Below are 14,537 nucleotides of genomic sequence, written 5' to 3' on the forward strand. Positions count from 1 at the left end.
GCGCGCCTGCCGGAAGCTCCCCGGAGCGTGCGGGCCGCCCGCCGCCGCCCCGCGCGCGGCGCTGCTGCTCTCGCCTCTCTCGCTGTCCTGCCAGACGGGTCGTCTCCACAGTGACCTTTCTTTGCGGCTCTCGGATCGAGAGTCGGTCAAAAGCGGCCAGGAACTTGTTAGAAGAGGTCGCGGACTCGTCTCCAGGTTCTCAGTACATTTGGAATGTGGACTGAAAAACTGAATTTTTAGCTAGTTCTTGCCATTTGCCCAAGGACTACACTTTTAAAGCCTCTGGAACAGCAGTCCGCTGTCCTGGAAAATGAGCTTTTAAATTTAAAACAAGAGGGTTAAGTTTATCGGGACACCCTTTTCCAGCCTTTCTGAGTTGAAGTTGAAAGGATTGTACTCTTTTCCACATGTTTTTACTTCCTGAGTCCAGACTGTCCAGCTGACCCGCACTCGTGCTGTGTGTCTTTCATGATGTTGGGAATGCGTTTAAGGAGTGAGGAAAGGGGTGGTTCAGATGAGGGTGATCGGGCAGTAACTGAAAGCTGCGCGAAGGGAGCAGAGCGAGCCCGGGCGGGCCGCTGTGTGCGCAGCCGCTGTCGCGGCCCTCACGGGGGCTGCAGGCTCGTTCTGCAGGCTGACCGAGCTTTCGGTGGGCAGCCTTGGGAAGCCCTTGGGGCTCGTGGGAGAGCGCGTACTCAACACACCTCAGGCTCTGGGTTCAGTTCCTAGCAACAAAGCAAGACGAGGAGGCATGGCATCGGAGAGACAGGAGCAATGCACAGCTTGTAGGGCGACGTTTGGGCTTTCGTCCCGCCAATTCAATCCTAATGGTAACACCCAAGGAAGCTTATTGGCAGAGTGGAGTAATTGCTAGCTTTGTTTTGTATGTTTTCGCCCCATCTTCAGTCCCCCATAGCTGGTGTTACAAGAAGCGGCCTTCCAGCCTGGAACAGTGCCCGGGCAGTTGTTTGCAGCAGTCCTCGTGACAGTTACAATATGTGACCATTGTCTTTCAGTTGAGACTGAACTCCGTATTTGCAGCCTTTAACCTGTCTGTAATACCACATTTAAAGTAACTTACAGGGCTGTAGATGCTTGTATGATTTTGAAAATGGTTTTATAATTTCTTGTTTAAATAATGTTTTACCATTTTAGGTACTTATTAAAATGAAAGGTGATCTTTGGAAATTAACTTTTGTTTCTTTTTCTGCAGAAGAACATAGCTGTAGAAAACGACGTAAGAATAAACAAAGACAATCTTACTGATCTTTATGTCCAGCATGCCATACCATTGCCGCAGAGGGAATTGCCAAAGAATAGATGGGGGAAAATGATGGAAAAGAAGAGAGAACAACATGAGATAAAAAATGAACCTAAGAGGTACTTTGGGATGCTTTTAGTTTTTATTGTCTTACATGACTAAAAAGTTTTGTTTTACTCTCAGCTACACTTAAGTTAAAGAAAATTATTTGGCTGCTTACTGACATAAGGCACTGAGGTTATAGCTGTGAATAAATTAATAAAATTCCCCACTCACACTTTATTTAGAGAAATGTTTTTAAAAGTTAAGTATATGGTATGTTACATAGTGAAAGATGGTAAAGGCAGAGCAGGAAGAATTGGATTTTGCAAAATAGCCTGGAATAACCTTACTGACAAGTGACTTTTCAGGGGCGAGGCCTGTAGGAAGCAGCAAGGCAGCCTCCCAGCACAGCGCAGGGGTGCAGAGTGAAGAGTGCCCACTTGCCCTGGGCGAGGCCTGCTCACAAACAGTGGTGACTGCTTGTTTGCTTATTTTTCATTTCATGTATTTGGTATAGGCTCTCACTACGCAGCTCAGACTCGTAGTGACCCTCCTGTTTTCAGCCTCCCTAGCGCTGGGATTACAGGTGTGCGCCACCACACCGGGACTCAGTAGCCAGAGCAGCATGCAAACCGGGAATCGAACCCTGGTCCCTGTGCTTGCCAAAGCAGATGCTTAGTCCACTCAGCTATCTTGCTGGCCCCCATTGGTAACTGTTTAAATTTTTTAAATATATTATAGTTAAAGATGCATTGCTACTAATTCCCCTCAAAATACTCCCTCCTAACACACCTGTCCCATTTGTCTTGCCACTGACACAGTTCCAGAAGTCTTTTTTCTTAAGTATCTTTAATTGTGCTGTTAGGCTACCTGGATTTCCTGAATCAACTCAAAAGAGGTACTTTTTGTGCTTTTTTTTTTTGGGGGGGGGGTCTTTTTGGGACAGGGTCTCACTTTGCAACTCAGGCTGGCCTTGACACTTTGTAGCCAAGGCTGGTTTCAAACACTTGGATCCTCCTGTCTCAGCCTCTCCAGTGGTGGCATTACAGGCTTTTGCCACCATGCCTGACTCCATGCTCATTTTGACTTTAGGGAAGAGCTGGAAGTCACAGGGTGGCAGATCCGGTGAGTAAGGAATGGGCATAGAGTGCCCTTCTGGGCCTCAGTGAGTCCAGAGGCGTCCATGTTGTGATTCCTGGAGGAGTTACTGGCACTCTAGTAAGAATTCCCGTGTACCACCTCCAGTGCAGCACATGGGAAGAATGAAGACACGGAGGCATATTTGTCGTGGTGAGAGTCGGGCAGAATACTGGCTAGCCAAAATAAAGGCCTCTCTGCCCAGGGCGGAGCCCAGGCTTTGTGAATTCATGAAGAGGGCAGTGGCTCGGGATGAGTGGCGGTAGTCGTGGCAGGAAGTATGTGAGTGCTGTGAGCTGGGCTAGATAAGAGGCCTGAAATCATCTCTGTGATACGCCGAGAGGAGGTTATGCAGAAAGAGTGAGAGGACAACACTCCGAGACAGTAGCTAGTGTTTTGGGGTCAGTGCTTCAGCTTGTATATGTAACTTTTATGCCCTGAGATGCTGTGGGCCTCTTTCTGAGGTGCAGTCCTAGCCAGCATGGCTACCACCAGCCTAGCTCCCACATGCTATCTACGAGGCAGTTGTGATCACACCACCACCAGGAGTAGCAAAGTGTACCTTCTATAGGGCGGAAGCAGAGGGACCAGGAGAAAGAGGAGTACCTCGGATGCAAGGGTGCACTTGGTAGCTGGGCACAGCTCTCCAAGAACTTGGGCTTTGCTCTGAAAAACCAGAGGGTCTTGAGCCTGTGCCAGCACTGGCACCCTCAGATGCCATTTTTTTTTTTTTTAATTTTTATTTATTCATTGTGTGTGTGTGTGTGTGTGTGTGTGGCCAGCTCAGCCCACCAGGGGGCGGGGCTGGCTGGCATGTGGTGCTGGGGGATTGAACCGCAGTCCCTGTGCTTTGCCAAGCTTGTTCCAAGTAGGTGCTTTAAACCACTGAGCCATCTCTCCAGCCCTCAGATGCCATTTTAACAGGCCCACTGTGCCCACCACTGAAGGTTTAAGGTGGGTGCCTGGCAAGGTGGAAGCACCCGAGTCATCAGGAGGCCCTGGGCTTGTCCCTGCACTGCCTAGTGGCTGCTCTCACCAAGGGTGAATTGCACAGGGTAGGTCTGTGTTTCAAAGGTAGGACCAATGGGATTTGCTGAATGTTGGAGAAAAGATGACTGGAGGTAAGACCGCAGAGTCTTTGAATAATGCAGAAGCAGAGAGCCTGTCAGCTAGTTTACTGATGAATATTTTTAAATTTCAGAAAGTTGTTTGTAAAAGCACAAGGCAGTAGCTTTGCTTTCTGAAAGAAGGCGGGTGTGACTTGATTAGTGTCACGGCTAGTAAATGAGGACGAGCTTTCTGAGGCTCTGGGGAGGCGCGTTGTCTCCTCGCCTCTGTCTGCCTTACCACAGATGGGTGCTGGCTGCTGCTGCTGCTGCTTTTCTTTCTTTGTCTTTTTGAGTTAGGGTCCTACCGTGCAGCTCAGGCTGGCCTTGAGCTCACTTTGCATCCCAGCCCAGGCTGGTCCGGAACTTGCAGTGAGCCTCCTGCTTCAGCCTCCAAGTGCTGGGATTACAGATGGGCACCACCTCACCTGGCTACCTGCTTTCTTTTGGGGGCCTCTGTTTGTAGGGCACTGTCCTGGGTGGTATGTTGGAGGCAGTGGGAGAAGATGGAGTAGAGGGCTGGGGACAGAGGAATACACATCTGCGATGAGTAGTTTTAATCTCTGGTTTCAAAGAAAAACTCCTGATTGAGAATATTCCCAGGCTCATTACAGGCGCGTTGTCTTTTGGAAGACAAGTGTACATGCAGTCTCTGTTGATAGAAAGATGTTTTGGTCCAGATTAAACGTCATTTTAGCTTGATGGTTGCATTCAGGGCCAGGCTGTGTGCATTTCACAGACCTCAGGAGTGCTGTGTAACCTCTTCCGCGGTCCTGCGGGTTGGATCTGGAGGCTGCCCTGAGCTGCGCCCAGCCTCTTTGTGTGTTATTCCAAGATGGTCTCACTAAGTTGCCTGCACGGGGCTTGAACCTGTGATTCTAAAGCCCAGCCCGGGTCACAATAGAAAGAGCTCGGCATGGAGCTTAGTAGAGGCCCTAGGCTTAGTGCCCTGCCCTGCAGAAATGCATGGGTGGGTGGGCGCATGGATAAAAATGGAAGTTTCAGAGGCTGAACTAGAAGGCCCACAAATCTTACCCAGCTAGAATTGGGTAAATGTTAGTTAGTGTAGAAAACACCTTATCCTTGACCACTGTTCCTAACTGGAGTAGAGGGTTCCGCCTCCTTTTGTAGACTGCTTCTTGGTGTAGTTCTATAGTTTGAAATAAAACCTTTAAAATAACAGCTGATTATGATTGGCGTGGCCAAGAAGCCCGCTGTGCATTGTTAGCCAGAAATCTTGTTTGAAGTTCTAGGGTCAGGTGGTTAATTGATGTCTGAAGAATACACTCGTCTTATGTGTACATTAAGTGAGCTGGCTAGATTTCTTATGAATATCCTACACTTCAGATAAAGCACTAGAAAATTTCTTCTTTTGAAAGAGTGAGCCCAGAAAATTTCCTTTTCAAGAGTTCTGTGGTCTTCTCAGCAAACTTAGGTGCTACTTTGTCATTAACTCTGGATCCTACCGAGCTGCTCTGTTACCTGACAGCATCCCCATGCATGCCCCTCTGATTTCAGGGCCAGCACTGTGGACGTGTTGAGGAAGAGACCCCTCATCGTGTTCGATGGAAGCTCGACCAGCACAAGCATAAAGGTGAAGAAGACAGAGAACGGAGCCCCCGATCGTCTCAAGCCACCCCCTCGGGCAGGCGCCACCACTAATGCCTTTCGTAAAGTACCCAACTCCTCATCCAGCATCTTGCCCCTAAACTTATCTTCCACTTTGCTTACAAATGATAAAATAGAACATGGAAATAGTGACACTAAGCAGAACCATGACGTAACACACAGGAGAAGTCCTCCAGGCACTGCAAAGTCGCCACCCTTGTCCCCTGTTGGAACTACGCCTGTGAAGTTGAAGCGTGCTGCTCCCAAAGAGGACACAGAGGTCCCAGTGAGTTTCCAGGGCTCTGTGCTGTTGGGTGGTACGGAGGGCTGGCCTGGTGATACTGCCTGTGCTCTGGAACCCTTGCAGAGTGATAGGTTTTTTCGGGTGACTGGTGCAGCAGAAAAACAGGCAGAAGGAAAAAGGGAAAGGGGTTTTATTTTCTTTGAGGACATGGAAAGAATTTGGAGAAGATAAGGAATTCCCTTAATTAAAACAAAGGGAGGCTGAGGCTTTTATGGGCTTTTGTCAAGGGTGGCGTTTGAAGGGGATGTTTTGAAGGGTGGAAGTAAATTATGTCCTGGCTGAGTTGGAGAAGAAGGGGGAAGTGGTCTCAGAGAGATGGGCTTTTGTTTTAAGGGCGTCGGCCGTATTAGATGACCACTATGATGATTTTAGCAATTCACATTAGGGCTAGAACCTATCGTTTCCATCTTTTGGTAGTTATGAAAAGGGACAGTGTGTCTCTTAGACTGCTTCCTGCTAGACAGGGGCGTCGTCTTGGGGGCAAGGAAGGTTGACGGTACAACGGTTTATTCCCGTGGAGAAGTTAGTGCCATGTGTCTCAGGTTTATCATTAGTGACGGCTCACGTTGGAGACTGAAGAAACCTTGGAAGAGTTTAAAATGATAGCGTGTTATGAGTACATGTCATCATGATTAAAGGACACAGGAGGGGAAGCAAGAGGGGGGTCTGTGATTTGAATGTGTTATTTTACCACAGCCATGTTGAAGAGGAGTATCGAGTTTTAGTTTTTTATATTAATTTGGGGAAAGGGGGGCAGGGTCATCTGTGGGACTTCGACACAACTGTATTCAGGGGCCTTATGAAAGGTATAGAATAATGTGGTGGGATTGGGAGGGCCCCAGGGGAAGCAGTGATGGATGGATCCTCTGTGACCATTAAGTGATTCGTTGTATGCGCGCAGTCATTTGAGCTGGAATTGTCTTACATGTGATGAGCTCACTAAGGTGAAGGGGGTGAGTGGACTATGGTAAATTGTCTTCAACTTTCTGTTGAACTTTTTGTCTCTCCTTAGTGTGGCTGCTGTTGTGTGAGGAGACATGGAGTCTATCTGTGAGCTGTGTTGTCTAGTTGTTTAGAAAGGCTACTGCCTGAAAGGATGGTCCCTTGTTATGTCGTAAGACATCCACTGTTATGACCCTTCGAGGTGGTGTGTAGGCTAAAGTCTGAGTGGGGTTGGGTAGAGTGAGAGCCGGGGCCCTTAGGAGAGCCTGTTGTAGCTTGTGAGAGGAGGAACGTATAGGAGCAGTGGGGTCAAGGGGCTCTAACAGGGAACCCTTTGATGCCCTAGAGAGAGGCTGTGCCAGAGAGGTGAAGTCGGGATCCCAGAGGCGGAAGAAATTAGCCAGACCAAGGAAGGAGAGGACTTGCTGTTTGTGGCCAGCACCCGAAGTTCATGAAGGAGAGCTTTGCGGTCAGCAGTGATCGCACGAGTGGTGGGAGTGAGGGTGAGTCCCAGATATTTGACTTTTGGTGAGGCTATCTGAACTTGGAGGGAGAGATGCCATACCTCATCCTGACAGAGAATTGAGAAGAGTAGCTATGTGTCGCAGGGCTAGGACATAAGAGGGAGAGCAAAGGAGGAGGGCGTCTGTATATTGGAGGAGCAGGCTGGGCTTGAGGCCAAGGGTCTTGAGATCAGCAGCAAGGACTTGGCTAAAGAAATGAGGACTGTCTCTGAACCCCTGAGGTAGGACTGTATGTGAGCTGTTGAGATCGGAGAGTGGATCAGTCCATGAGACGACAAAGAGGTCTGGGCATTTGGGGTGTAAGGGAATGGTGAAGGCGTATGGGCTGGAGTCTCTTCTGATGTTTGGGGCTCTCAGGTATTGGGGATTGTAGGAAAACGCCGTGGAATCTCTGAGGCACATTAGTATAGCAATGCCATGTGTAGCACAAGTGGGACTGGAAGTGTCTTGAGTGTGTGGTCGACAAGGGAAGAGGGAGGGAGGAACTGGCTGTGTACAGAAGTTGGGTTTGTAAGATGTACACTGTGGAGAGAGAGGGGAGAGAAGTGGAGCTTTTGGAGGAGGTCTCTCCCCATGAGAGGTAGGGGACAGGTTGGGATCACAAGGAAATTATGAGTGAGGAGCAGTGTCTGGAGCCAGCAGGAAGTGGGCCTGTCTGAAGGAGTCATGTAGGTCAGCCATCAACACCCACTATGGAGACTGTAGAGCTAGCATAGCGACTTTAGAACTCAGGCAGAACATTAGATGTGGTCTCCATGTCAGCAAGAAAAGTTTTTTTACCTGAGTTGTCTAGTGAGACTTGGGCCTCTGACAAAGATACCTCGATGTGGACTGTGGAACCCAAGCTCTGTTGTTGCTCTTCAGTGGCAAGACCAAGGAGGTCAAGTGTATGGATCTGGCTGTAGCGAGTTTCCTGTGAGAGCAGGGAATTGGATGACATACCCGCTTTCTGGCGGGCAGGGCAGTCGCATTTCCAGTGACCCTCAGGCTTGTAGATGTCCTAGTAATGGCTGCAGTTTGGGGCAGGCTCGTGCCCAGTGTCCTCCTTCATCACACTTGGCCCGGGTGGCAGCATTGTGTAGGTTCAGCATTACCTCGTCAAGGTCCTGTTTTGATGGAAGTCCCGAGTGTCGCAGCCAAAAGTTGGCACTATGTATAGTTAATTTTGGTCTCTATTATTGAAGACACGGAAAGTTAGATTAAAAAAGTTTTTCTGTAGGGCTTGAGGACTGAGATCTGTCTTTTTAGCTTGGCATGAATGTCAGCAACAGGGCTGAGGAGATAGCTCAGTAGAATAAGCACTTGCCTGGCAAGCGTAAGGTCCTGCTTTCAATCCCCAGTACTGCAAAAAAAATTTAAAAAGTGAATGAATGTTAGCAACAGATAGGGATATAAAATAGGAATTATAACAGTTTTTTCTAGGAGAGTCTGGGTCTATATTAGTTTGTTTGTTTGTTTATTTATTTATTTATTTATTTGCGGAGCCAGGGATTGAACTCAGGCCCTTGAGTTTTCCAAGCAAGCACTTATTCTACTGAGCCATCTCCCCAGCCCCTATAATAGTATATTTAGTTTGGAGCAATATACTTGATCATTAGAATTTTATCTGAGTATCAAGTACCTTGAAATATAAAGTGTAACCAGAGAACTGTTATTTTTTACCAACCATGGACATTTCAGCAGTTAAATCCCAGTAGAATGTTGACGGATAACAGTTACATACCTTTTCAGAGAACATTCGATATCAGTGGTCACACACAGTAGCGCAGCGCAGCGCAGCGGTTGTAACAGGTGATGCAGTCTCCACTGTGTCCTGGCGTCTCTCAGTGCAATGGCACGCACAGCACGCATGTGAGAAGCTTTAGTTAGAAAATCGTCACGACTGGTGACCTCATGTTGGCTTGGCGAGAACCTCTTATTATGAATACCTGGGGCATAAGAGAAAGGCATGTGTTTAAATCTGAAAGAAAATCTGCATTGTGGAATACGGTGTATTTGGAAGGCATGAATACACTTAATATGTTGAGCATCCTTTATGAGAAAACCTTATTTTAAATTTTGAAAAAACTTTGTTTTAACCAGTGACCAAATTATCAGGAGTGTCTTCTAAGTAGATTATTGGGGGCTCTCTGTTGGTGAACAGATTGGCCACCCTTTTTCGAACAATCAAGAGTCCTGTCTAATAATCTCTCCTCGTTATAATGATTTTTATTTAATTAGAAACTAATTTTGATATCACTTAGACCAGCTGGTAACTCAGGAGAAAGCATGCTTTTAAGTCTGTATTTTAGAGCTCAAATAAAAAAGGAATAACTGTTTGTAGAATGACATAAAAACAAGTACACGCAGGACATATGGACATCTTTATAAAATGAGAGTGCACTCAAATATATTTCTGGCCAGGTTAAATTACAATGACCTTCTTAGGTTTGTAATTATGAGTGACTAGTCAGAGCTTTTGTAGGCCAATTAGAGATCTCTTATAAGAAGAATTTGGAAAAGGTAAAAACCTCTTATTTATGGTTAATATATGTGCTCAGGTCTAATACAGCGTATAGGAGCAGGCGACTGAGCAGGGTGTAAGGATTGGGCGCAGCACGGTAGAGCAGCACTGACAGTGTGCAGGGCGCAGACAAGTAGGCTGGCAGAGAGAGAGGCTGCGCGGCCACATCTGTGGAGGCGGCCGGCCGGCCGGGGGTGAGCAGCGGGCGCCACTGGAAAGGGTAGGGTGTTTGCTTGCTCGCTGGGCTGTGTCTTGTCTCTAGCTTGATGGATAGCAGAGGGAGGGGCACACACTGTTGGGGGGGAAAAGTGTTAAAGTGAAGACCCTAAAGAAAAAGACTATGGTCATGAGGGGAAGGGGGCAGTGAGCAACGTGAGGAACGTAGATCCACTGAAGGTGGGGTGAGGCCGCAGCTGCAGGGGAGGCAGGGGCTGGTGGCAGCAGCCCCTGTGCGAGGATGGGAAGGTGCCCTGGCTGTCGGTTCTGTCGTTCCAGGCGCAGGGTCTGATCTGACTGGAGATCGTTAGGCGGGGGACTTGTCTTTGGTTTTAGCAACTACGGAAAGAGAGATGGGGGTGAGGAAGTAACAGTGGGGTGAGAGGCCGGAGCAGATGAAGGGAGGAGGGCGGCCAGGCTGGACGCTCAGGAGACTGCAGCAGAGGCGGCTGAGGAGCTGCAGCTGGGAGGCTAGGGGAAGCGGAGACGGGAGCAGCGTCTCCTAGAGAATCTGAGCAAGTAGGAGGAGGGCCCGGGCGGAGCCGTGTGAGTGGAGAGTGTCGGGCCCCTTTGTGCTGTCAAGGGAGGGTGGGACCAACGAGGGAGGGATGTGTCTTCTAGGAGAAAAAAGCAGGAATAGAGGGACTTTTTTGCCATTTGCTGGTGTGGTGACAGAAGTTTTTTAAACTTGGGAGAATTAGAATCAGAAGTTTTTTCTATTGGCCACTGGGTTTTGCCGTCGAGCTTATATTGTAGCCCAGCTGTTTGACAGTAGAAGATTAATCGCTTCGGTTTTATGGCTTCCCGAAGGCTGGGAAGCCAAGATTACAGACCAGGCATCCCCATGGAGTGTCTTTTGGGGCCTGGGAGTGAGAACATTTCCCATGGTGATGGCAGGGGAATGTTCTGAGTGAAGGGTATACACCCAAGGAAAGAACAGTTCCCCGGAGTGACCGAATTAAGGCTGAGCAGACTTCCAAGCCTGGAGAGCGAGGGCTGGCCAGATAGCTCAGTGGATTAAAGCGCCTGCAAGCAGGCTCAGAGGCTGGGGGTTTGATCCCCAGTCTACTGTGCTGACCCCACCCCCAGGGCACACTGAGATGGCAATTGAGACTGGGTGTGGTGGCACGCCTGTAATGCCAGCCCTTAGGAGGCTGTAAACGGGCAGATCACCAAGAGTCCAATCTAATAGTGAGACCCTGAACACCCTGTAGACCCTTCCCTAAAATACAAAAAAAAAAAAAAAAGCTCAGGGAGTTGTCACCAGCTCTCAAAGCTAAGAAGAGTGAAAGCGAAGTTCCCAGACCTTGGTCCCTCCAGTCATCATGGGGGTGGGGGTTCCCTCTGGGGCGGAGGCACCAGGGATGGTTGGACTTCCAGATGCAGGGCCCTGTGAATTTCCAAAGATGACAGGGGAGTGTTCTAAGGGAAGGATATACACCCAAGGCAAAGTGAAGAGAACAAACCCCTGACTGAGAGAGCCAGAAGCAGGAGAGCTCATCCTACGTGTGAGATGGGAGGTGGACCAGTGTTGCATGCAAGCTGGCAACAGCAAATAGGCAGATCCCAGAGGAGGGAGTCTCAGGACTGGGGGGTTTTGGCCCCCAGGAGCCTCAGCTGCTGGCTGACTCACGGCCCCATATAATAGGTTTTTTTTTCAGGTGAACCAGCCCAGCAGAGAAACAGACAGAAGGAAAAAGGGAAATAGGCTTTATTTTCTTTGAGGAGAAAGTTTTTTTTTATTTCTTCTTTTTTTTTCCCCCGGAACCGGGGATTGAACTCAGGCCCTTGCGCTTGCCAGGGAAGCACTTACTCTACTGAGCCATCTCCGCAGCCTTGAGGACACAGATGTGAGGAAGATGAATTCTCTCAAGTGGAACAAAGGGAGGCTGAGGCTCTTGTGGCCTTTTGCCAGGGTGGAGTTTGAAAGGGATGTTTAGATAGACCTGAGGAGCTGATTGGGGTCTTCCCTGAGGCAGCGGGAAGGGTAAAAGTAAATTATGTTCTGGGCCAAGTTTGAGAAGAGGGAGGTGGTCTTGGGAAGATGGGCTTTTGTTTTAAGGGCATCGGCCATATTAGGTGACCACCATAATGATTTTAGCAGTTTGTACTAGGGCTAGGACCTGTCACATAGTCTGGAGGATGCTGTTTTCTTGGTCTTGGGGATTGAAGCCAGGCCTCTGCTGTACTCTTTTCCTCAGTTTAAGGCAGGGTTGCAGTGAGCCACCGAGTCACTCAGTCCAGCTTTGAATCTGTCACCCTGCTGCCTCTGCCTCCCAGAGTACTGGGATTACAGGTATGCAGCACCCCACCAGTCTGTCCGACTGTCACATTTTATTGCCCATTTTTTTAATTGCTCATTTGAACCTTGGAATTGTAAAATCCATGGTGATTGTTTTAAGTCCACTCAATGTATCTTGACTTCAAATGCTTGAGGTGGAAGTACTTATCCTAGATTTCTCTCATTATAGTTCCTTCTACCTTGTAAAAGGAGTAACATTCAGATGCAGATGAAGTTACCTCTGTGGCCTGATGTTAAATCTGTTTGTGCCCCAGGTCTCTGAGGTCACACTCCGGCCTGCAGTGTGCCTGGCTTGGGAGGGGATGCGCGCGCAGGATCTGTGGTACACTTTGCTGCGTTGATGCGTTCAGTGCCTGGATCCCTCCTGCTGGCCTGTTACCTAGTTCAGTTACACAGTTCAGGAGATGCTGCTGCACCTCTGTGCGTGAAAGGCCTTTTTGACCCTTAGCTTCTTTAGGAGCATTAGTGTATTTTGAAACCCCTCTCAGCTTTGTAGCCGTTACTGCTGTTATTCCTGTAGTAGGCTGACTGCACTGCCATCTAGTTTGTGTTGGGGTAAGACAGACCTGTGAAACAGGAGACTCTGCAGAAGCAGGGCTGCCTGGCTATCCTTGCAGTTAGTTCCTTCAGTCCTCTCGGCCACCCTAGGGAGTGGACACTGTTGGTACTCACTTCTTAGACCACAAACAGAAACTTAGGGGGTTCAGGGAACTTGCAAGCCTCCAGAGTTAGAGGGTGCACAGACTGGTGAGCGTCCATCCAGCTGTCTGGTGCCAGGCAGGCACCTAGGACACGAGCTGCTTCTGTGCTCGTACCTGCACCTTGAGGGGGCACCAAGGAGGCTGTGAATGAGAGTTGGGGGATGCAGAGGTGTGAGGGGTGAGTCTCCCGGCTCCTGCAGAGCTTGTCTCTGCTTGGAGGAACTGGGCTTGCTCAGGTGGAACAGACACACAGGCGCCCTCTGGTCCTCTTGTCCTCTCGTCCTCTTACTGTTAATGCTTCCTTGCTGCTGATGGAGTATGGATTGAGGAAGAGATGGCCCCAGGCCAAGAAGCAGGGCCGAGAAGGCCGGGGGCCCAGGCCCTGCCAGTCAGCTCTGCCCGGGAGCCAGGGCCTCCCGTGCCACCTCCCACCCTGAGATGCTCGTCCTGGGCAGGCCCAGCGGGCAGGCTCTGCACGTGCTGTTGTCAGAACTGCAAGTCCAGGAGGCTGCTTCTTGGCCTCACCGGAATCCCACCCCACCAGGGCAGTGGCGTCACCCTCGTGTGCACAGGGAGCTGCTGCAGTGCCGGGCGTTTGGCAAGTGTAAACTGGTTTCTGTTCATGTCTTTTAGAACAACCTGAAGCCACCAGAAACGAAGAGGAAGATACAGCATGTCACGTGGCCCTGAAAGAAAGTGTCCCGAAATGGAAATGCAGCTGTAACTGTAGATTTCAGATAAGTTCACATCTACTGACAGTATTCACAGCTACTGATTGTTGTTGGATTGCGTAAGAAGCTAAGATGGGCTAAAAACAGTGCCGTTCCTTCCCATCTTCCCTCCTTTTTCAATTTCTTTGAGTAGGAAAGAATGTTTTTAAAGTAAGGGCACCATGAATGACAGTTACATTGTCCATTTCTCAGCTGCAGGTCTGGTGGCAAGCACCTGATGACTTTTAAGAGTTATTTTTCCTTAGTCTTTTTCAGTGTCTTTGGGGACAGTTCAGGGTTTTTTAACTCCAGTATTTTCCTGGTTCACCGCTTTTGTTAATTGCTTTTCAAGCAGAACCCCCATACAGCTCCTGTCGGTGCTGTAGCATGGCTGTCCACACTCCCTCGGGGCTCACCAAAGACATGGTGGTCGCCCGGCCTGCAGAAGAGATTGCTGGTGCCAAGAGATCGGCACTGGTCCCCACTGCCCCACCTACGCCTTCCCAGGCCCCGGCTGGAAGAGGGACAAGAGCACTGGCCCTGGCGCACTGGTCTGCGGCTGTTACCCTGCTCGCTCTTCACGAGCAATCTGGACTGTGTTCAGTTCAGCTGTGACTCCCTGCTAAGAGCTTCAGCTCTAAAAATGAAGTGGGTCTAAAGCTTTTCAGGCCAGGTCCTCATATTAGAAGTTGAGAGAAAAGGCGTAGGCAGGATGCAGGAAGGTAGGAGAGCCTATGACAGGTGGCAGGGGAGCCCCGTGCCCCAAGCAGGCAGGTGGAGCGCAGCGCTGGAGCCAGGCCAGCCCTGCGGGACTGTCTGCAGAGGATTTTGGTTTTGGGGTGGTGGTACCACGCTACACTGTGGGAGTCAGTGACAGGATAGTGTTTACGTCACAGTCATGGAACCTGTGCTGAAGGGTCCTGTGACAGCTCATCTGCTGTGTGTCTCTAGCGAAGAACAAAGGATGTTTTAGACCAGTGATGGCAATGTTTTAGAGCTTTCAGTGATAACAGCCCGCTGTGGCATGTGTGCCCCAGGTTCGCCACCACTGCTTTATACTTCTTACTATGTATGATTGGTCTTAAACTGGGGTTTGCCTTTTATGTATGTTTTAGAGGACTGTTACGCTTGATTTGTTAAAATAAGCTTTTTGTTCAGCTATTTAGTAACCTTATAAACAA

At 49.2% G+C, this 14,537-nt stretch overlaps 1 protein-coding gene across 2 annotated transcripts in view; it reads left to right on the forward strand.

Moving 5' to 3' along the window:
* Positions 1-13,369, forward strand: part of CUNH2orf49 (chromosome unknown C2orf49 homolog) — a 13,783-nt gene extending 414 nt beyond the window's left edge. The window contains exons 2-5 of one of the 2 annotated variants that reach the window (XR_002821477.1): positions 1,214-1,380; positions 5,065-5,440; positions 6,747-6,903; positions 13,280-13,362. Coding sequence is in view for 1 of the 2 variants with exons in the window: in XM_004633206.2 (XP_004633263.1) it covers positions 1,214-1,380; positions 5,065-5,440; positions 13,280-13,336 (600 nt within the window). In the remaining variant the exon portion in view is untranslated. Of the gene's footprint in view, positions 1-1,213; positions 1,381-5,064; positions 5,441-6,746; positions 6,904-13,279 lie in introns of both variants that reach the window. The other variant, XM_004633206.2, reaches the window with a different exon arrangement.
* Positions 13,370-14,537: the final 1,168 nt, after the last annotated feature.

The sequence above is a fragment of the Octodon degus genome, unplaced genomic scaffold, assembly GCF_000260255.1.
Source record: "Octodon degus isolate 3935 unplaced genomic scaffold, OctDeg1.0 scaffold00052, whole genome shotgun sequence".
NCBI classification, from domain to species: domain Eukaryota; kingdom Metazoa; phylum Chordata; class Mammalia; order Rodentia; family Octodontidae; genus Octodon; species Octodon degus.